Source organism: Xenopus laevis, chromosome 8L, assembly GCF_017654675.1.
Source record: "Xenopus laevis strain J_2021 chromosome 8L, Xenopus_laevis_v10.1, whole genome shotgun sequence".
NCBI lineage: Eukaryota > Metazoa > Chordata > Amphibia > Anura > Pipidae > Xenopus > Xenopus laevis.
The window spans coordinates 134,789,703-134,812,262 of record NC_054385.1 but is presented as its reverse complement, the minus strand read 5'-3'; the positions used below and the strand labels follow the sequence as shown (position 1 = coordinate 134,812,262).

At 50.3% G+C, this 22,560-nt stretch overlaps 2 protein-coding genes across 4 annotated transcripts; both read left to right on the top strand.

Annotated features, from left to right (window-relative positions):
- Window positions 1-459: 459 nt before the first annotated feature.
- LOC397693 (complexin-3) lies at window positions 460-7,464 on the top strand. Of its 3 annotated transcripts, none has more exons than XM_041573859.1 (4): window positions 460-682; window positions 6,343-6,558; window positions 6,655-6,742; window positions 6,837-7,464. In XM_041573859.1, exons 1-4 carry the CDS (start codon window positions 528-530, stop codon window positions 7,044-7,046), a joined length of 669 nt encoding a protein of 222 aa, XP_041429793.1. In that variant the 5' UTR covers window positions 460-527; the 3' UTR covers window positions 7,047-7,464. The 3 variants fall into 3 exon arrangements, with proteins under 3 accessions (XP_041429793.1, XP_041429794.1, XP_041429795.1); XM_041573860.1 differs by lacking the exon at window positions 460-682 and adding an exon at window positions 5,955-5,959; XM_041573861.1 differs by lacking the exon at window positions 460-682 and adding an exon at window positions 5,973-5,995.
- Window positions 7,465-15,430: 7,966 nt separating this feature from the next.
- Window positions 15,431-22,239, top strand: scamp3.L (secretory carrier membrane protein 3 L homeolog). The gene is given in 9 exon segments (NM_001093419.1): window positions 15,431-15,521; window positions 16,382-16,459; window positions 16,539-16,673; window positions 17,624-17,747; window positions 17,852-17,980; window positions 18,144-18,303; window positions 18,448-18,549; window positions 21,199-21,319; window positions 21,397-22,239. Coding segments are annotated over 9 exon segments (1,047 nt in total). The 5' UTR covers window positions 15,431-15,467; the 3' UTR covers window positions 21,541-22,239.
- The last annotated feature ends 321 nt before the right edge of the window (window positions 22,240-22,560 follow it).

Sequence of the window (22,560 nt, the reverse complement as noted above, 5' to 3'; positions counted from 1 at the left end):
TGTTGTTTGGCTGCTGGGGGGATATCACTCCAACTTGCAGTAAAGAGTGACTGAAGTTTATCAGAGCACAAGTCACATGACCAGGGGCAGCTGGGAAATTGACAATATGTCTAGCCCCATGTCAGATTTCAAAATTGAATATAAAAAAAAATCAGTTTGCTCTTTTGAGAAATGGATTTCAGTGCAGAATTCTGCTGAAGCAGCACTATTAACTGATGTGTTTTGAAAAAAATGTTTTTTTTCCCATGACAGTATCCCTTTAAGGCAGGTGGCACCTGTATATTTGGGTAAAAAGATCAGAAGCATTACAGACGGGTTATCTGACATCCACATTACACAGTGACCACTTCTACTGAACCCCCATACTTAATCTGCACCCATATACTGTACTAAGGGGTGTTGTACCCAAGGAAACACTACAGGGGGGTTTGTGGGTCACCAGGTGTTGGGGGCGGGGCTGGAGCCGGTCACATGGCTCAGTGAGTAGGGACTTTATCCCACAGGCTATTTCAGTGAAGGAACAATACATGCGGATTGTGACACAGGCTTATCCCAACTTAACGGATTGTTCTGCACCTTTATCTGCCCAGCTGCTTCCTCCTGCAACACTGCCAGCTCACACGGGACGGACCCTACATATTCCCCAGGTGAGACAGAGAGGGGCAAAACAGATATTCCTCAGGTGAGACAGAGAGGGGCTGTACTGATATTCCTCAGGTGAGACAGAGAGGAGCTGTACTGATATTCCTCAGGTGAGACAGAGAGGGGCAAAACAGATATTCCTCAGGTGAGACAGAGAGGGGCTGTACTGATATTCCCCAGGTGAGACAGAGAGGGGCTGTACTGATATTCCTCAGGTGAGACAGAGAGGAGCTGTACTGATATTCCTCAGGTGAGACAGAGAGGGGGCTGTACTGATATTCCCCAGGTGAGACAGAGAGGGGCTGTACTGATATTCCTCAGGTGAGACAGAGAGGAGCTGTACTGATATTCCCCAGGTGAGACAGAGAGGGGCAAAAAAGATATTCCTCAGGTGAGACAGAGAGGGGCTGTACTGATATTCCTCAGGTGAGACAGAGAGGAGCTGTACTGATATTCCTCAAGTGAGACAGAGAGGGGCTGTACTGATATTCCTCAGGTGAGACAGAGAGGAGCTGTACTGATATTCCCCAGGTGAGACAGAGAGGGGCAAAACAGATATTCCTCAGGTGAGACAGAGAGGGGCTGTACTGATATTCCCCAGGTGAGACAGAGAGGGGCTGTACTGATATTCCCCAGGTGAGACAGAGAGGGGCTGTACTGATATTCCTCAGGTGAGACAGAGAGGGGGCTGTACTGATATTCCCCAGGTGAGAGAGAGAGGGGGCTGTACTGATATTCCTCAGGTGAGACAGAGAGGAGCTGTACTGATATTCCCCAGGTGAGACAGAGAGGGGGCTATACTGATATTCCTCAGGTGAGACGGAGAGGGGGCTGTACTGATATTCCCCAGGTGAGACAGAGAGGGGGCTGTACTGATATTCCCCAGGTGAGACAGAGAGGGGTTGTACAGATATTCCCCAGGTGAGACAGAGAGGGGTTATACAGATATTCCTCAGGTGAGACAGATAGGGGGCTGTACAGATATTTCCCAGGTGAGACAGAGAGGGGCTGTACTGATATTCCCCAGGTGAGACAGAGAGGGGGCTGTATCTGATATTCCCAGGTGAGACAGAGAGGGGCTATACTGGATATTCCCAGGTGAGACAGAGAGGGGGCTATACTGATATTCCCCAGGAGGGGCTATACAGATATTCCTCAGGTGAGACAGAGAGGAGCTGTACTGATATTCCTCAGGTGAGACAGAGAGGGGGCTGTACTGATATTCCCCAGGTGAGACAGAGAGGGGCTATACAGATATTCCTCAGGTGAGACAGAGAGGGGCTATACAGATATTCCTCAGGTGAGACAGAGAGGGGCTGTACTGATATTCCCCAGGTGAGACAGAGAGGGGGCTGTACTGATATTCCCCAGGTGAGACAGAGAGGGGCTGTACTGATATTCCCCAGGTGAGACAGAGAGGGGCTGTACTGATATTCCCCAGGTGAGACAGAGAGGGGGCTGTACTGATATTCCCCAGGTGAGACAGAGAGGGGCTATACTGATATTCCCCAGGTGAGACAGAGAGGGGGCTATACTGATATTCCCCAGGTGAGACAGAGAGGGGCTATACAGATATTCCTCAGGTGAGACAGAGAGGAGCTGTACTGATATTCCTCAGGTGAAGACAGGAGGGGGGCTGTACTGATATTCCCCACGGTTGAGACAGAGAGGGGCTATACAGATATTCCTCAGGTGAGACAGAGAGGGGCTGTACTGATATTCCTCAGGTGAGACAGAGAGGAGCTGTACTGATATTCCCCAGGTGAGACAGAGAGGGGCAAAAAAGATATTCCTCAGGTGAGACAGAGAGGGGCTGTACTGATATTCCTCAGGTGAGACAGAGAGGAGCTGTACTGATATTCCTCAGGTGAGACAGAGAGGGGCTGTACTGATATTCCTCAGGTGAGACAGAGAGGAGCTGTACTGATATTCCCCAGGTGAGACAGAGAGGGGCAAAACAGATATTCCTCAGGTGAGACAGAGAGGGGCTGTACTGATATTCCCCAGGTGAGACAGAGAGGGGCTGTACTGATATTCCCCAGGTGAGACAGAGAGGGGTTGTACAGATATTCCCCAGGTGAGACAGAGAGGGGTTATACAGATATTCCTCAGGTGAGACAGATAGGGGGCTGTACTGATATTCCCCAGGTGAGACAGAGAGGGGGCTGTACTGATATTCCCCAGGTGAGACAGAGAGGGGCTATACTGATATTCCCCAGGTGAGACAGAGAGGGGGCTATACTGATATTCCCCAGGTGAGACAGAGAGGGGCTATACAGATATTCCTCAGGTGAGACAGAGAGGAGCTGTACTGATATTCCCCAGGTGAGACAGAGAGGGGGCTGTACTGATATTCCCCAGGTGAGACAGAGAGGGGCTATACAGATATTCCTCAGGTGAGACAGAGAGGGGCTATACAGATATTCCTCAGGTGAGACAGAGAGGGGCTGTACTGATATTCCCCAGGTGAGACAGAGAGGGGGCTGTACTGATATTCCCCAGGTGAGACAGAGAGGGGCTATACTGATATTCCCCAGGTGAGACAGAGAGGGGCTGTACTGATATTCCCCCAGGTGAGTACGAGAGGGGGCTGTACTGATATCCCCAGGTGAGAAGAGAGGGGGCTATACTGATATTCCCCAGGTGAGACAGAGAGGGGCTTATTACTGATATTCCCCAGGTGAGACAGAGAAGGGGCTTATACTTGATTATTCCCCAGGTGAGCAGTAGATATTCCTCAGGTTGAGTGAGACAGAGAGGAGCTGTACTGATATTCCTCAGGTGAGACAGATGAGGGGGCTGTACTGATATTCCCCAGGTTGAGACAGAGAGGGGCTAGTACAGATATTCCTCAGGTGAGACAGCAGAGGGGCTGTACTTGATATTCCAGGTGAGGACAGAGAGGGGGGCTGTACTGATATTCCCCAGGTTGAGACAGAGAGGAGCTGTACTGATATTCCCCAGGTGTGAGACAGAGAGGGGCTGTACTGATACTTTCCCCAGGTGAGACACGAGAGGAGCGCTGCATAACTGGAATTCCCCAGGTTGAGACAGAGAGGGGGCTGTACTTGGATATTCCCCAGGTGAGACAGAGAGAGGGGCTGTACTGATATTCCCCAGGTGAGACAGAGAGGGGGCTATACTGATATTCCCAGGTGAGACAGAGAGGGGCTATACAGATATTCCCCAGGTGAGACAGACGCAGGCGGCTGTACTGATATTCCCCAGTGAGACACGAGAGGGGGCCGTACTGATATTCCCCAGGTGAGACAGAGAGAGGGCTGTACAATATTCCTCAGGTGAGGACAGAGAGGGCTTTACTGATATTCCCACGTGAGACAGAGAGGGGCTATTACAGATATTCCCAGGTGAGACAGAGAGGGCTGTACTGATATTCCTCAGGTGAGACAGAGAGGGGGCTGTACTGATATCCCCAGTGAGACAGAGAGGCGGCTGTACTGATTATTCCCCAGGTGAGACAGAGAGGGGGCTATACTGATATTCCCAGGTGAGACAGAGAGGAGAGGACTGTACTGATATTACCCCAGAGGGGCTGTACTGACAGAGACAGAGAGGGGCTGTACTGATATTCCCCAGGTGAGACAGAGAGGGGCTGTACTGATATTTCCTCAGGTGATGTACTGATATTCCCCAGGTGTAGATATTCCCCAGGTGAGACAGAGAGGTGTACTGATATTCCTCAGGTTGTACTTTATTCCCCAGTGAACAGAGATGAGACAGAGAGGAGGGCTGTACTGATATTCCAGGTAGACAGAGAGGGCTGTACAGAGAGGATGCCTCAGGTGAGACAGAGAGGGCTGTACTATTCCCCAGGTGACTGTGACAGGAGAGGGGGCTGTACTGATATTCCCCAGGTTGAGACAGAGAGGGCTGGGATGATATTCCCCAGGTTGAGGACAGAGAGGGGCCTGATACTGATATTCCCCAGGTGAGACAGGAGGTATACAGTATTCCTCAGGGTGAGACAGAGAGGGCTGTACTGGATATTCCCAGGTGAGACAGAGAGGGGCTTGTACTGATATTCCTCAGGTTCACACAGAGAAGGTGCTATACGAATATTCTCCAGGTTGAGACAGAGAGGAGCTGTACTGATCTTCCTCAGGTGAGACCAGAGAGGGGGCTGTACTGAATTCCCCAGTGAACAGAGAGGGCTTAATACTGATTATTCCCCAGGTGAGACACGAGGAGGAGGCTGTACTGAATTCCCCAGGTGAGACAGAGAGGGGCTCATTACAGATATTCCCCAGGTGAACAGAGAGGGGCTATACTGATATTCCTCCAGGTGTGAGACAGGTAGGGGCTATTACAGATATTCCTCAGAGTGAGACAGAGAGGGGGCTGTACTGATATTCCCCAGGCCTGAGACAGCGAGAGGGCTATACTGATATTTCCCCAGGTGAGACAGAGAGGGGGCTGTGACTGATATTCCCAGGTGAGACAGAGACTGCGTGACTGATATTCCTCAGGATGAGACAGAGAGGGGGCGTATCTGATATATCCCCAGGTGTAGGACAGAGAGGGGCTATACTGATATTCCCCAGGTGAGACAGAGAGGGCTGTACTGATATTCCCCAGGGTGAGACAGAGAGGGGCTATACAAGATATTCCTCAGGTGAACAGAGAGGCGGCATTATGATATTCCCCAGCGTGATACAGAGAGGGGCTTATTAGCTGACCCCGTGAGACAGAGAGGAGGCTTGTACTGATATTCCCCAGGTGAGACAGAGAGGGGGCTTACGATATTCCCCCAGTGTGAGACAGAGAGGGGCTATACTGATATTCCCCAGGTGAGACAGAGAGGAGCGTGTACATGATAATCGCTGGTGGAGAACAGAGAGGGGGCTTGTACAGATATTCCCCAGGTGAGACAGAGAGGGCTTACAATATTCCCTCAGGTGAAGACAGAGAGGGGCCTGTACTGATATTCCTCAGGTGAGACAGAGAGGGGCTGTCTTGATATTCCCCCAGGTGAGACAGAGAGGGGGCTGTACTGATATTCCCCACAGTGAGAACAGAAGGGGCTATACTGATATTCCCCAGGTGAGACAGAGAGGGGGCTGTACAGATATTCCTCCAGGGTGAGACCAAGAGGACTGTACTGGATGTATTTTCCTCAGGTGAGGACAGAGAGGGGCTGTACAGATATTCCCTCAGGTGAGACAGAGAGGGGCTGTACTGATATTCCTCAGGTGAGCAGAGAGGGGGCTGTACGGATATTCCTCAGTGAGACAGAGAGGGGGCCTGTACTGATATTCCCCAGGTGAGACAGAGGGGCTCTAACTGGAATATTCCCCAGGTGAGGACAGAGAGGGGCTGTACTGATATTCCCCAGGTGAGACAGAGAGGGGCTGTACTTGATTTCCAAGTTGAGACAGAGGGGGGCTGTACTGATATTCCAGGTGAGACAGAGAGGGGCTATAAGATATTCCCCAGTAGACAGAGAGGGGGCTGTACTGATATTTCCGTGCAGGGGAGAAGAGAGAGGCGTACTGATCTATGGCCCCAGGTGAGACAGAGAGGGGCTGTACAGATAATCCTCAAGTGAGCTGGGGGGTGAGCTCCTTATTCCATTTCAGTCACCTGCTGTTCTGTGCCCCTTGGCATGGTCGGAGAGGGGTAGGTGGGTAATCACTGGGCGGAGTCCAGTTTCTGATAAGCCAATGCTTCTCTTACTTCCAGCACCACCAATGAACTCTATCTCCCCACCCTAATGACCCTACAAATGGCATCCTCTGCCAAGTCCTTATTTGGGGGTCCTACAAAGAGTAAGTCGTGCTTCAGCAATGTGGGGTTCACCCAGGAACACAACCCCCGCAAGGAAGAGAGTCCATTGTGGAACCTCAAGAGAAGACTGAGCTCAGAGGAGCAACATGAAAGGAGACTCCAGGCCGACATGTAAGAGCTCAGGAGACTATTCTCTTCCGGTGACTAGTCAATATGGCAGCTCCCGGCCGCAGGTAATGCTCACACTTGGTGCCCTTCATCCCACAGGGAGACAAGGGATTCCCTATACGCCCAGAGGAAGGCGGAGAGAGCGATGATGAGGGAACAGATGCGGAGCAAATATCACCTGCCCAAGGTAAGTGCACCCACCCTCACCTGAGTATTAACCAACCTGCCCGGGGTAGGGCCCACCTGATTGGCTGCTCTTTATTCTGTGCTTTCCTCCCCAGAGCGCCCAAGACCAACAGCAGATGAAGGCTGCAGGGAGTCCCGTACAGTTGCCCAAGGAACTACGCAACATGGCACTGCCAGGGGAGAGTCGCCCACACAAATCCTCATTGTGGGGGTTCCTGCACCCTCCCAGTCTTGCACCCCAGAGGAAAAGTGCTCATCCCAAAATGGCTTCCCTGGTGCCAGGAACAAACTGCCAGCTCATGTGACTTGTCTGACTGTCACCCTTGGGGTCAAATAGAGTCAATGACACCCTGTTAGTGAGGCCCCCCCAAATAGTAGAGTGTCAGCTCCAGGGGTGTCACATGGCACAGAATTCTGGGAATTTCCCTATGGATAGTGCCAGCCTGTGCCTCATGCCCCCAAGGGCCCCTCTCTAGAGCATCAGATACAAAACACTGGCACCCCCTACCCTGAAACCCAACCTACCCCCGGCTCATTAGTTGCCCTGCCAGATATTTGCCTCCTACAGATCATGTGGCACAGTCAATCCGGCACCGGCCTGGGGCACAGGAGTTGTACAACGTGTGTGGGGCCCAAGTGTGGCATGCTGGGAAAAACATGGCGGGACCATATGTTGTGAGACCTTCAGCCTCTGTATGTGAAATAAACTACTGCTTCTCTTCAGAGTCTCTCATTATGCTCCATTCCCACCTACCTACCCAACTACTCACCTACCTACCCAACTACTCACCTACCTACCCAACTACTCACCTACCCAACTACTCACCTACCCAACTACTCACCTACCTACCCATATACACACCTAGCTACTCAACTACTCACCTACCTACCCAAACACTCACCTAGCTATTGAACTACTCACCTACCTACTCAACTACTGACCTACCCAACTACTCACCTACCCAAATACTTACCTACCTACCCAAATACTGACCTACCTACCACTAACTCACCTACCTACCCAACTACCTACTCATACTACTCATACTCCTATTACTGACCTACCTACCCATATACTCACCTACCTACCCAAACATTCACCTAGCTACCCAACTACTTACCTATCTACACAACTACTCATCTACCTACCCAAATACTCACCTACCTACCCAACTACTGACCTACTTACCCATATACTCACTTACCTACCCAACTACTGACCTACTTACACATATACTCACCAAGCTACCCAACTACTCACCTATCTTCCCAAATACTCACCTACCTACCCATATACTCACCTACCTACCCAACAACTAACCTACTTACCCATATACTCACCTACCCAACTACTCACCTACCTACCCATATACTCCCCTACCTACCCAAATACTCACCTACTTACTCAACTACTCGCCTATCTACCCAAATACTCACCTACTTACCCATATGCCACCTACCTACCCAACTACTCACCTATCTACCCAAATACTCACCTACTTACCCATATACTCACCTACCTACCCAACTATTGACCTACTTATCTATATATTCACCTACCCAACTACTCACCTTCCTACCCAAATACTCACCTACCTACCTAAATACTCACCTACCTACCCAAATACTCACCTACTTACCCAACTACTCACCAATCTACCCATATACTGACCTACTTACCCACTCACTCACCTAGCTACCCAACTACTCACCTACCTACTCAACTACTGACCTACCTACCCAGTTACTCACCTATCTACCCAAACACTCACCTATCTACTCAACTACTCATCTACCTACCCTAATACTCATCTACCTACCCAACTACTGACCTACTTACCATATACTCACCTACCTACCCAACTACTGACCTGCTTACCCATTTACTCACCTACCTACCCAACTACTCACCTATCTTCCTAAATTCTCACCTACCTACCCAACTACTCGCCTACCTACCCAACTAATGACTTACTTACCCATTTACTCACCTACCTACTCAATTACTCACCTACCTACCCAAATACTTACCTACTTACCCAAATACTCACCTACTTACCCAAGTACACACCTACCTACCCAACTACTCACCTACCTACACAACTACTCACCTACCTACCTAAAAACTACCCTATCTACTCAACTACTCACCTACCTACCCAACTACTCACCTACCTACTCAACTACTGACCTACCTACCCAACTACTCACCTACCTATCCAAATACTAATCTAACTACCCAAATACTCCCTTTCCCTCCCAACTACTCACCTACCTACTCAAATATTCACCTACGTATTCAACTACTCACCTTCCTACCCAACTACTCACCTACCTTCCCAAAAACTCCTCTACCTACTCAACTACTCATGTACCTACCCAACTACTCGCCTACCTACCCAAATACTCATCCACCTACCCAACTACTCACCTACCTACCCAACTACTGACCTACTTACCCATATACTCACCTACCTACTCAACTACTGACCTACCTACTTACTAAACCCCACCTGGCTACATACCAATCCCCCCACTCACCTGGCAGCAGAAGGAGGAGGGAGAAGCCTGAAATAAAGTGGGCACCTCCCTCTGCTCTGCCCCCACTGATCTGAATGGGAAGACTTGGAGTAAGAGAAGCCCCTGGAGCTGTGTCAGTAATAAGATCCAGTCACAGTTATTCTTTATACCAGGGGTCCCCAACCTTTTTTACCCGTGAGCCACATTTAAATGTAAAGAGAGTTGGGGAGCAACACAAGCATGAAACAAGTTCTGGGATGAGAAATAAGAGCTGTGATTGGCTGTTTTGTAGCCTCTATGATGACTGGCAGCTACAGGAGACTCTACTGGTTTTTATACAACTAAAACTTGCCTCCAAGTCTGGAATTCAAAAATAATCACCTGCTTTGAGGCCACTGGGAGCAACATCCAAGGGGTTGGGGGGGAGCAACATGTTCCTCACGAGCTACTGGTTGGGGATCACTGATTGATACAGTAACAGTAGTGATTGGTCCCTGCAGGTCTCCCAGTAATGTGGGGTTCACACAGGGGTGATCTGCTGTTGCCTGAGGCAGAAACCCCAATGTCGCCCCCTCTCCTGCTCATCACTTAAATGTTTAGTGTCCGAGAGAGTCAAAAGAGACTTAGTCACTGGTGTAAAGAGCGAGACATCACTTTCTGCCCTAGCCCAGCGGCTCCTATAGTTACATGAGGGGGCTTTTTACTGTCCCTACAACTGGCCACTCACTGGCCCTGAGGCCTCTCACCTTATCTCATGGCAGGTCCTGGCTTTAGACTATTTCTTGGGTCTATAGGGGGGGACCTTGGAAGTAGAAGAAATGGCGAGTGTAGCGGCCGAACCCCTGCGTCTTTAATTCACGTTAATGATGTCATGTTTTGGGGGACCCCGTCGTCAGTCATAGAGATGAGTGAATCAGTGGTACAGGCTGATACATTAGATAGGTACAAGGAAGGGTCGGATGCTTTATTCACCAGTAGCTCCTCCCAGCAGACAGGAGGGAGCCAATGAGATTAGAGGAGGGAAAGGGGTGTTACAGGGAGAGCTGGGAAGTGAATCAGGGGTACAGGCTGATACATTAGATAGGTAAAGGAAGGGTCGGATGCTTTATTCACCAGTAGCTCCTCCCAGCAGACAGGAGGGAGCCAATGAGATTAGAGGAGGGAAAAGGGGTGTTACAGGGAGAGCTGGGAAGTGAATCAGTGGTACAGGCTGATACATTAGATAGGTACAAGGAAGGGTCGGATGCTTTATTCACCAGTAGCTCCTCCCAGCAGACAGGAGGGAGCCAATGAGATTAGAGGAGGGAAAGGGGTGTTACAGGGAGAGCTGGGAAGTGAATCAGGGGTACAGCCTGATACATTAGATAGGTACAAGGAAGGGTCGGATGCTTTATTCACCAGTAGCTCCTCCCAGTAGACAGGAGGGAGCCAATGAGATTAGAGGAGGGAAAGGGGTGTTACAGGGAGAGCTGGGAAGTGAATCAGGGGTACAGGCTGATTAGGGATGTCGCGGACTGTTCGCCCGCGAACTAATTCGCGCGAACATCGACTGTTCGCGTCCGCCGAATGTTCGCGAACGTCGTGCGACGTTCGCCAATTTGGGTTCGCCTTAGCTGGCGCTTATTTTTGCCCTCTCACCCCAGAGCAGCAGATACATGGCAGCCAATCAGGAAGCTCTCCTCCTGGACCACCCCCACACCCCCTGGACCACTCCCCTTCCATATATAAACTGAAGCCCTGCAGCGTTTTTTTCATTCTGCCTGTGTGTGCTTGGAAGAGCTAGTGTAGGGAGAGAGCTGTTAGTGATTTGAGGGACAGTTGATAGTAAGTTTGCTGGCTAGTAATCTACTTGATACTGCTCTGTATTGTAGGGACAGAACTCTGCAGGGATTTGAGGGACAGTGAGTTTAGGTTAGGTAGCTTTGCTGGCTAGTAATCTACCTTCTACTGCAGTGCTCTGTATGTAGCTGCTGTGGGCACTGCTTCTGATCTCATCTGCTGACTGCTGCCTGTAACCCATAGTCCTTGTAAGGACTGCTTTTTATTTTCTTTTTTGTTTTTTTACTTTGCTACTATAACGAGCCCAGTGCTATTAGTCTAGCTGTGTTGGGGAGTGGGAACTGGTGTGCTGCTCCTCCTAGTAGTTCACCACTACCAGCACCAACCAGAGTCAAAATTGTTACAAAGTATCTTATTTGCACCTGTTAGCTGTTCTGAGCTCTCTGCCAAAGCTAATTAAGTTAGAAACTTGTTTTTTTTCTGGCTGTTCAGTGCAGAGAAAAAGAGGGACTTTCCAGTACAAAAGAGGGACAGTTGGGAGGTATGCAAGTGCCACCTAGCTGTGTGAGCTTTTTCACATTCTGTCTAAATAACAATAATAATTCCGTGTCCGTAAACATCACCTGAGTGATGTTTTTACAGCAGCAATAATATATTCCGTATCCACTACTGTATACGTTGGCCACTTGCAGGCATTGTTTGCCCAGTCTTTAACAAGTGCCACCTAGCTGTGTGAACTTTTTCACATTCCGTGTCCAGAAACATCACCTGAGTGACGTAGTGTGATTTCTGCCCTTTACAGCACAAAATGCAGCGCTGTGTCAACAATGGATTTTTCAGATACATTTTTGCCCTTGATCCCCCTCTGGCATGCCACTGTCCAGGTCGTTGCACCCTTTAAACAACTTTAAAATCATTTTTCTGGCCAGAGAAATGTCTTTTCTAGCTTTTAAAAATTCGCGCTTCCCTTTGAAGTCTATGGGCAGTTTCGACGTTCGCGAACCACGTTCGCATTTTTGACGCAAGTTCGCGAATAGTTCGCGAACATTTTTTCGACGTTCGCTACATCCCTAAGGCTGATACATTAATAGGTACAAGAAGGGTCGGATCTTTATTCACCCAGTCAGACTCCTCCCGACAGACAGGAGGGATGCAATTGAGATTAAGAGGAAAGGGAAATGGGGTCGTTTACAGGGAGAGCTGGGGAAGTGAATCAGGAGGTACAAAGGCGTAGATACATTAGATACGGTACACAGGAAGGGGTCGGCATTGCTTTATTCCCCCAGTAGCTGCCTCCCAGCAGACAGGACGAGAGCCATGAGGATTAGAGGAAAGGGGTGGTTACAGGGAGAGCGGGAAGTGAATCAGGGGTACAGGCTGATGACATAGATAGGTACAAAGGAAGGGTCGGATGCTTATTCACCAGTAGCTACCTCCACAGCAGACAGGAGGGAGCCAATGAGATTAGAGGAGGGAAAGGGGGTGTTACAGGGAGAGCTGGGAAGTGAATCAGTGGTACAGGCTGATACATTAGATAGGTACAAGGAAGGGTCGGATGCTTTTATTCACCAGTAGCTCCTCCCAGCAGACAGGAGGAGCCCAATGAGATTAGAGGAGGGAAAGGGGAGTTACAGGGGAGAGCTGGGAAGTGAATCAGGGGTAGCAGGCTGATACATTAGATAGGTACAAGGAAGGGTCGGATGCTTTATTCACCAGTAGCTCCTCCCAGCAGACAGGAGGGAGCCAATTGAGATTAGAGGAGGAAAGCGGTGTTACAGGCGAGAGCTGGAAGTGAATCAGGGGTAAGGCTGATACATTAGATAGGTACAAGGAAGGCTCGGATGCTTTATTCACCAGTAGCTCCTCCCAGCAGACAGGAGGGAGCCAATGGAATTAGAGAGGGGAAAGGGGTGTTACAGGGAGAGCTGGAAGTGAATCAGGGGTACAGGCTGATACATTAGATAGGTACAAGGAAGGTCGGATGCTTTAATCACCAGTAGCTCCTCCAGCAGACAGAGGGAGCCAATGAGATTAGAGGAGGGAAAGGGGTGTTACAGGAGAGTGGGAAGTGAATCAGGGGTACAGGCTGATACATTAGATAGGATAAGGAAGGGCTCGGATGCTTTAATCACCAGTAGCTCCTCCCAGCAGACAGGAGGGAGCCAATGAGATTAGAGGAGGGAAAGGGGTGTTACAGGGGAGAGCTGGGAACGTGAATCAGGGGGTACAGGCTGATCACATTAGATAGGTACAAGGAAGGGTCGGATGCTGTTAATCACCAGTAGCTCCTCCAGCAGACAGGAGGGAGCCAATGAGATTAGAGGAGGGAAGGGGTTGTTACAGGGAGAGCTGGAGAGTGAATCAGGGGTACAGGCTGATACATTGATAGGTACAAGGAAGGGTCGGATGCTTTGTTCACCAGTAGCTCCTCCCAGCAGACAGGAGGGAGCCAATGAGATTAGAGGAGGGAAAGGGGTGTTACAGGGAGAGCTGGGGAAGTGAATCCAGGGTAGCAGGCGTGACTATATTAGATAGGTACAAGAAGGGTCGGTATGCTTTATTCACCAGTAGCTCCTCCCAGCAGAGCAGGAGGGAGCCAATGAGACTTAGAGGAGGGAAAGGGGTGTTATCAGGGAGAGCTGGGAAGTGAATCAGGGGTACAGAGCTGATACATTAGATACGGCCTACAATGGAAGGGCTCGGGATGCTTTATTCACCAGTAGCTCCTCCAGCAGACCGGAGGGAGCCAATGAGATTAGGAGGAGGGAAAGGCGGTGTTACAGGGAGAGCTGGGAAGTTGAATCAGGGGTACAGGCTGATACATTAGATAGGTACAAGGAAGGGTCGGTATGCTTTATTCACCAAGTAGCTCCTCCCAGCAGACAGGAGGGAGCCAATGAGATTAGAGGAGGGAAAGGCGGTTGTTACAGGGAGAGCTGGAAGTGAATCAGGGTACAGGCTGATACATTAGATAGGTATAAGGAAGGGTCGGATGCTTTATTCACCAGTAGCTCCTCCCAGCAGACAGGAGGGAGCCAATTGAGATTAGAGGAGGGAAAGGGGGTGTTACAGGGAGAGCTGGGAAGTGAATCAGGGTACAGGCTGATACATTAGATAGGTACAAGGAAGGGTCGGATGCTTTATTCACCAGTAGCTCCTCCCAGCAGACAGGAGGGAGCCAATGAGATTAGAGGAGGGAAAAGGGGTGTTAACAGGGAGAGCTGGGAAGTGAATCAGGCGGTACAGGCTGATACATTAGATAGGTACACAGGAAGGGTCGGATGCTGTATTCACCAGTAGCTCCTCCCAGCAGGACAGGAGGGAGCCAATGAGATTAGAGGAGGGAAAGGGGTGTTACAGGGAGAGCTGGGAAGTGAATCAGGGGTACAGGCTGATACATTAGATAGGTACAAGGAAGGGTCGGATGCTTTATTCACCAGTAGCTCCTCCCAGGCAGACGGAGGGAGCCAATGAGATTAGAGGAGGGAAAGGGTGTTACAGGGAGAGCTGGGAAGTGAATCAGGGGTACAGGCTGACTACATTAGATAGGTACAAAGGAAGGGTCGGATGCTTTATTCACCAGTAGCTCCTCCCAGCAGACAGGAAGGGAGCCAATGAAATTAGAGGAGGGAAAGGGGGTGTTACAGGGAGAGCTGGGAAGTGAATCAGTGGTACAGGCTGATACATTAGATAGGTACAAGGAAGGGTCGGATGCTTTATTCACCAGTAGCTCCTCCCAGCAGACAGGAGGGAGCCAATGAAATTAGAGGAGGGAAAGGGGTGTTACAGGGAGAGCTGGGAAGTGAATCAGTGGTACAGGCTGATACATTAGATAGGTACAAGGAAGGGTCGGATGCTTTATTCACCAGTAGCTCCTCCCAGCAGACAGGAGGGAGCCAATGAGATTAGAGGAGGGAAAGGGGTGTTACAGGGAGAGCTGGGAAGTGAATCAGGGGTACAGGCTGATACATTAGATAGGTATAAGAAGGGGTTGGATGGTGTTTAGCAAGTGAGGGAATACAGGGATATGGGAGATAGCTCATAGTACAAGTTGATCCAGGGACTGGTCCATTTTGGAGTCAGGAAGGAATGTTTCTCCTCTGAGGCAATTTGGAGAGACTTCAGATGGTTTTTCCTCTGGATAAACTGACAGGCAGGTTAAAAGAAAAACTAAAAGGTTGAACTTAATGGACGTGTGTCTTTTTCCAACGTTCCTTACTACTATGGAGTCCCCGCACCCCCACATTACACACTTCTACAGGTGGTTCAGCCCGGTCACTGCTCCCCTATCCTTTAACTTGGGACCTTCCGGCTGTCTCTCAGGGAGGTCACATGATGATAAGCCCCGTCACGTGCCCGTCCCTTCTGCAGTTTCCGGGTGCCGGTAGGAGCCAATCAGAGGCGTCAGGATCTTGGACAGCGGAGAGATGGCGCAGCCGGAGCGGGACAATCCGTTCGGAGAGCTGGACAATCCCTTCCAGGTGAGGCCTAGTCCCGTGTCATTATCTCCCCCGCTGAGCTTACACTCTACTCCCTCCCCCCGGGGCTCCGTCTCGCCGGTATTTGCTGCTGCCGCCGCGGGTGTGTGAGGAGAGTCCGGGGAGGAATTGTCTGTCTGACACTCCCGGGGCTGCGCGAGGCATTGTGGGAAGTGGAGGGGTCGCTACATGAGTGAGAAGCAGCGGTGCAGCAATGAGTGTGGCCCCTCAATGACTCCTCCAACAGGGGGCAGGGACTCGCAGGGATTTGCGGGGAGTCGCACGGAGTTGCAGGGAGTTACAGGGGGCAGGGAGTAACAGGATGCAGGGAGTTACAGGGGGCAGGGAGTTACAGGGGGCAGGGAGTTGCAGGGGGGTAGGGAGTAACAGGATGCAGGGAGTTACAGGGGGAGAAGCTCCAGTACAGGGGGGCAGGGAGTTCTTGGGGGGCATTTAAGGGTCAGTTAGTGAGAGTTTAGGGGGGTCAGTACGTGGGGCACCAGTAGTAACACGAGGTTTAGTTCCCCTTTACTGACACTTTGGGCTTTGGCTCATTATATCTGGGCTACAATTTGCACCCGACGACTCTCACTTTGCACAGCGACCAACTGCAACTCCCAGCATTGGTGCCACTTGGGTACAGGGAGTTGTAAGTGGCTTGGACTCCCTGCTGAACTGGGTCGTTGAGCTTCTCATGTCCATTTAAAGGAACAGTAACCCCACAGATATGACTGTGTTTGGAAGTGAATGAATTGTTGAGTTGTTTCTATAATTAGCACTGGCTCAGTACAAAACAATGGGGTGGGGCCAGTGGGTGGCAAATGTGTGGGTGCTGAGGGGGTAACAGTCTGTATTTGCCCCAGGACCCGTCAGTGACTGAGCACCGGCCCAGCTCCCAGTATGCCACCCTCGATGTGTACAACCCCTTCGACAACAGAGGGGTAAGTCCCTGGGCTCCAGGTTATGGGGGTTACTGTCTATATGTTGGGGGGCTCATTCCATGCTGCTCTCATTCTGCAGATGCCCCCTCCGTACGAAGAGAAGCCCATCGGGCAAACTGCCCCGGCAGCACCCCCAGCCCAGATCCCTCCTCCCCCAACAGCAAAGAAACCGAGCCCCACTGAGCCCAAAAACTATGGCTCCTACGGATCTCAGGTACTGTACCCCCACTCTTCTACCCCCTTATTCTGTACCCCAGTAATCTCCCCTGCACCCCAACTCCCTGCCCATAACTAGTCTTTATTCTGTAACCCCACTCTTCTACCCCTCGCCCAACTCCCTGCACCTGACTAGTCTTTATTCTGTACCCCCACTCTTCTACCCCTCGCCCAACTCCCTGCACCTAACTAGTCTTTATTCTGTACCCCCACTCTTCTACCCCTGCACCCCAACTCCCTGCACCTAACTTTATTTTGTACCACAGGAATCCCCCCTGCGCCCAACTCCCTGCACCTAACTAGTCTTTATTCTGTACCCCAGGAATCCCCCCTGTGCCCCAACTCCCTGCCCATAACTAGTCTTTATTCTTTACCCCCACTCTTCTACCCCTCGCCCAACTCCCTGCACCTAACTAGTCTTTATTCTGTACCCCCACTCTTCTACCCCTGCACCCCAACTCCCTGCACCTAACTTTATTTTGTACCACAGGAATCCCCCCTGCGCCCAACTCCCTGCACCTAACTAGTCTTTATTCTGTACCCCAGGAATCCCCCCTGTGCCCCAACTCCCTGCCCATAACTAGTCTTTATTCTTTACCCCCACTCTTCTACCCCTCGCCCAACTCCCTGCACCTAACTAGTCTTCATTCTGTACCCCCACTCTTTTACCCCTGCGCCCCAACTCCCTGCAACTAACTAGTCTTTATTCTGTACCCCCACTCTTCTACCACTTCACCCCCAACTCCCTGCTCACAACTTTATTCTGTACCCCAGGAATACCCCTGCACCCCTGCTCCCTGCCCATAACTAGTCTTTATTCTGTACCCCCACTCTTCTACCCCTGCGTCCCAACTCCCTGCACATAACTAGTCTTTATTCTGTACCCCCACTCTTCTACCCCTGCGCCTCAACTCCCTGCACCTAACTAGTCTTTATTCTGTACCCCAGGAAACTGTCGCTGCGGCTGCAACTGCGGATTTGCTGAAGCGCCAGGAGGAGCTGAACCGTAAAGCGGAGGAGTTGGACCGCAGGGAGCGGGAGCTGCAGAGCGCGGCACTGGGGGGCACTGCCAGTAAGGGGAATGTACATATGTTCGGGGGGGCTGGAAATTGCAGAGTGGGAGAGGGAGGAGCTCCCCAGCCAATCAAATGACCCATGTGCCCCCCTCTCTTGCAGCTCGACAGAATAATTGGCCCCCTTTGCCCTCTTTCTGCCCCGTCAAGCCCTGTTTCTTCCAGGACGTTTCCGTGGAGATCCCCCAGGACTTCCAGAAGACTGTGTCCATTATGTACTACCTGTGGATGTGTGAGTACCCCCCCCATTATGTTGTGTTTGGTTCCTCCCCAGCGCTATGTGTGTCCCCCCCCCTTTCAACAAATGTTTGGTTCCTCCCTATCACTGTGACCCCTCCCCTGTATTCTAATTCCGCCTGGGTGCCCCGCCCAGTAACGCTGCGTTTGTCCTGCAGGTAGTACAGGGACACTGCTGCTGAATTTCCTGGCCTGTCTCACGTGGTTCTGTGTGGACGGCTCGCAGGGTTCAAGCTTTGGCCTGGCCATCCTCTGGCTCCTCCTCTTCACCCCCTGCTCCTTCCTGTGTTGGTACCGCCCTCTGTACAAGGCCTTCAGGTTGGTGCTTGGGATGGGGGGTAATAGCCTGACAGTGGGATTTACCAATTATTTTCCAGTTGGAGGGTCTCCCCTCCCCCCGGTGCTATTTAAATGAAGTTTATGTCACTGACTCCGCCCCATGCTCATTTACTCCTCCCACAGGAGTGACAGTTCCTTCAACTTCTTCGTCTTCTTCTTCATCTACTTCGTGCAGGACATCTTCTACGTACTGCAAGCCATCGGCATCCCCGGCTGGGGCTTCAGGTAATGGGTGGGGCTTCTGTCAATGGGTGGGGCTTCATTGTAGTGGGTGTGGCTGCATAGGTGGGTTTTCAGGATGGTGTTTGTTCTGGGGATCAGGACCAAGAGATAAAACAGCTGCTCGTCCTCCTCCTGATTGGCCGGTATATGAGGGTTGTTTCACACTTACATCTCAAGTCATTGTGGATTGGGGGATTTGGAAGGGGTTATTGGCAGTTCCATAGAGCTTATCATGTAGCTGTTGGCTGAAACTGAAGGGGCGAGGCAGTTGTTATGGTAACATGAGCAGTTGATACTTTCACACCTCTGTGAGTTTCAGGTAGGGATGAACTGAACCCCCAAATCCTTTGTGAAAGATTTAGCCAAATACTGAACCGAATCCGAATCCTAATTTTTTACTTCCATGTTTTGTGACAAAAACTCGCACGGTTTCCCTCCCTGCCCCTATTTTGCATATGCAAATTTGGATTCGATCTGACTGGGCAGAAGGATTTGGCCAAACCCATATCCTGCTGAAAAAGTCCAAATTCTGAACCAAGTCCTGGAATCAGTGTATCCCTAGTGCTCCATGGGACCATCGTGATTGGATATTTCATTAAAGGGTTAAACATGTTGTCTCCTCAGCTGCCCAGCAAGTAAATATGTGTTGCCTTCATTTCTATCACAGTCTTCATTGTATTTCCCCAATCCTCTGCCTCACACACATCAGTCACTTACACATTTTGTGTTGATAATTAAATGCAAGATTATACCAATCTCATCTATTATATTGTATTAGTTTAAATTGCAGTAACTCATCAGCTACTGTTTCTTGCAAATAATATCTGCATTATACTTGTTTATATAAACTATAGTAGTACTTATCTGTTATCTACTGTGTATCCTGTGCTTGAATGGCTGCCCCCATGGCTACACAGCAGCTTGTTTATATAAACTATAGTAGTACTTATCTGTTATCTACTGTGTATCCTGTGCTTGAATGGCTGCCCCCATGGCTACACAACAGCTTGTTTATATAAACTATAGTAGTACTTATCTGTTATCTACTGTGTATCCTGTGCTTTGAATGGCTGCCCCCATTGGCCTACACAGCGGCTTGTTTATATAAACTATAGTAGTACTTATCTGTTATCTACTGTGTATCCTGTGCTTGAATGGCTGCCCCCATGGCTACACAGCGGCTTGTTTATATAAACTATAGTAGTACTTATCTCTTATCTACTGTGTATCCTGTGCTTGAATGGCTGCCCCCATGGCTACACAGCAGCCTTGTTATATATAAACTATAGTAGTAGCTTATCTGTTATCTACTGTGTATCCTGTGCTTGAATGGCTGGCCCCCATGGGCTACACAGCAGCTTGTTTATATAAACTATAGTAGTAACTTATCTGTTATCTACTGTGTATCCTGTGCTTGAATGGCTGCCCCCATGGCTACACAGCAGCTTGTTTATATAAACTATAGTAGTACTTATCTGTTATCTACTGTGTATCCTGTGCTTCAATGGCTGCCCCCATGGCTACACGGCAGCTTGTTTATATAAACTAAACAAACAAAACGAAACAATTACCCTCCATCTATGTGCGGCTGTACTGATTTGGGGTACGGGGCCTGTGGGTGTTGCACTGGACATTCACATACCCCAGTCTTGGGGCGCTGCTCTTGACCACCCCCCTTAAACCTCAGTTTCTGGAATGTAAAATCATAATTGTGCCTCTCAGTTTGCTGCTTGTGATTGGCTGCGCTACTTACGTGACAGATCAATCCACCACAATAGCCAATCACAGTGCCACGTGGCTGTATATAGGGACCGCCCACTTTATACAGTAAATCCCTGTGGGGAAAGTCCATTGTGTGTTTTCATTGGTTCCACTCAGGACTTGTCACTCCCACTGCCCCCGTTATATTTACATATTGGACTTTGAACCTGGAGAATTGGTTCTGAGGGGCCCCCAGATACCCGTGTGACCCGGCCCTAGTCTGAGAGAGGGGAGCCCCAATGTGAATGAATGGGAGGAGACTTTCTGTAGCGCCGCATTGAGCTTTATGGAGTTAATTGTAACATTAAGCAAAGAGGCAAGTCAAACGGTGCTATTGAGAAATTTGAAACATTGAATGGAAGGGTTAAATGGAGAGAAACACAATCACGTGAGAAACATAAAATTGCTCCCCTTAATAAGATGCACTGTTGCTTTAAATCAGATGCACCAATCAGATGCAGGGGGTGGAGCAGAGCAGATGCAATGAAAGACGAGAAGGAGCTTTGTACATTTGCACCTGAGCAGTAACCCATGGCAACCAATCGGATGTTTCTTTGGTCTCCTTGCAGCTGCCTGAATAATATCTGACTGGTTGCTATGGTTACTGCCCCATGTGTATAAATGAGCCCCTGTAGGGATGGGAGATGTGTGGAGCCCAACACAGTTTCGGGGTGTCAGTGTGGGGAATTTCCACTGTGGAGCAGAAATACTCTATTCAATTGGTGGGAGGTGGGGCTAATGGAGGGGGCGGGTCCAAGAATAATAGATTATAGACAGATGTGCAGATACAGCTCCAGGAATTGGCCAATCACACGAGTGTTAGAGAATGAAACTAATAGCGGGTTCCATCTCTCATGACTCTCTCCATCCCTTTTGCCCCTCCCATTTCAGCGGCTGGATCGCGGCTCTGACGGTTCTGAAGTTGGGGTACGTGGGGGTGTCGGTGTTTATGATGCTGGTGGCCGTGTTGCTGACGGGCTGTGCTACTTTGGGGATCATTATGCTGAAGAGGGTAAGACCCCCTCCCCCCCAGTTGTTACTCTGTGCCCCAGTCCCTGTTCTCCATTAACTCTTTCCTTCCCGCCCCAGATCCACTCCATTTACAGGAGGACCGGCGCCAGTTTCCAGAAGGCGCAGGAGGAGTTTGCGGCCGGCGTTTTCTCCAATCAGGCCGTGCGTACGGCAGCGGGTAACGTGGCAGCGGGCGCAGCTCAGAATGCCTTCAAGCCCTAATGGGGCACAACACGGGCACATATTCTGCCCCCAGTCATGCAGGGGAGCCCACCGCAGCACATGACTCTGCCCATGAGCCGGAGGAAGGAGCAGGGGGGGTCCTACTGTTCACTAATACCCGCTTGTGTATGTGTGTGTGTGCCTTTAAATACGCTGCCCTGGGGCTGACATGGGCGTGGCCTGTGTATGTCGTCTCCTCCCCCTTTGTATCAGGGGCCACACTCACCCGGGATCCCTAAACACCATCTGATCTGCCCCAACTGGTGGAGGAGACGAGTGATCCTATTGGTTAATATCCGACGCCCATGGGAAGGAGGGCCCCCAGAAGGTGCAGGGGTGTCTTTGTTCATGTTGGGGTGGGCCCTCGTGTCTCAGCTCAGGGTTTTAGCGTCCGTGTGTCTGTTCCCTAAAACTGCTGTTCACACTTTTGTTTTCTGTAATAATGTGTCTTGTCCCCTTCTCTGCCTGTGGGGGGGCTGTTTGTTGTCACTCACTGAGGGGAATCATATGGGGGGGTATGAAAAGCCGACATTTCATTGGGTGGGGGTCTGGGGGTGACTCACGTCTGCCTTGATATGACTCCTCTATCGAAGCATGTTCCTGAGCTCTCGCTCTTTCCTGGGCTCTCGTGCCCCCCATCTGCTGCTTATTGGGGGGCTAAGCCCCAGCGAATGCCAAATTAAACATGTTTATGAGGAACCGATGTCAAGTTCATTTTTTTAACCCTCCCCTCGTGTTTTAGGGGGCAATTTGCAAGTAGAACATCCATGACGTGGCCCCGAGTGTGAGTAAGAGTGTGAGTAGGAGTGTGAGTGCCTCATGTTCTCATTGGTTGTCACTGAGTGGGGCCTGGACGTTGCTCCTTCTCCGTCAATGGTATTTATTATTGAAACAAATTTGGCTAAAGGGAATTAAAGTTACTTGCAGCTCGGTACTTACCCCCAGAACTGTCACACTCTGCACCTTAAGGGCTAGTCCACACGGGGAGATAGCGACGCGTTTGCGGTCGCGGCGACAAAG

Excerpts from the sequence above, each read along its gene's own strand:
- LOC397693 (XM_041573859.1), top strand. The coding sequence starts at position 528 with ATGCGGATTGTGACACAGGCTTATCCCAACTTAACGGATTGTTCTGCA. Across the intron at positions 683-6,342 it reads GCAAAACAGATATTCCTCAG|CACCACCAATGAACTCTATC; the intron begins GTGAGACAGAGA and ends TCTTACTTCCAG. Across the intron at positions 6,743-6,836 it reads GCAAATATCACCTGCCCAAG|AGCGCCCAAGACCAACAGCA; the intron begins GTAAGTGCACCC and ends TTTCCTCCCCAG.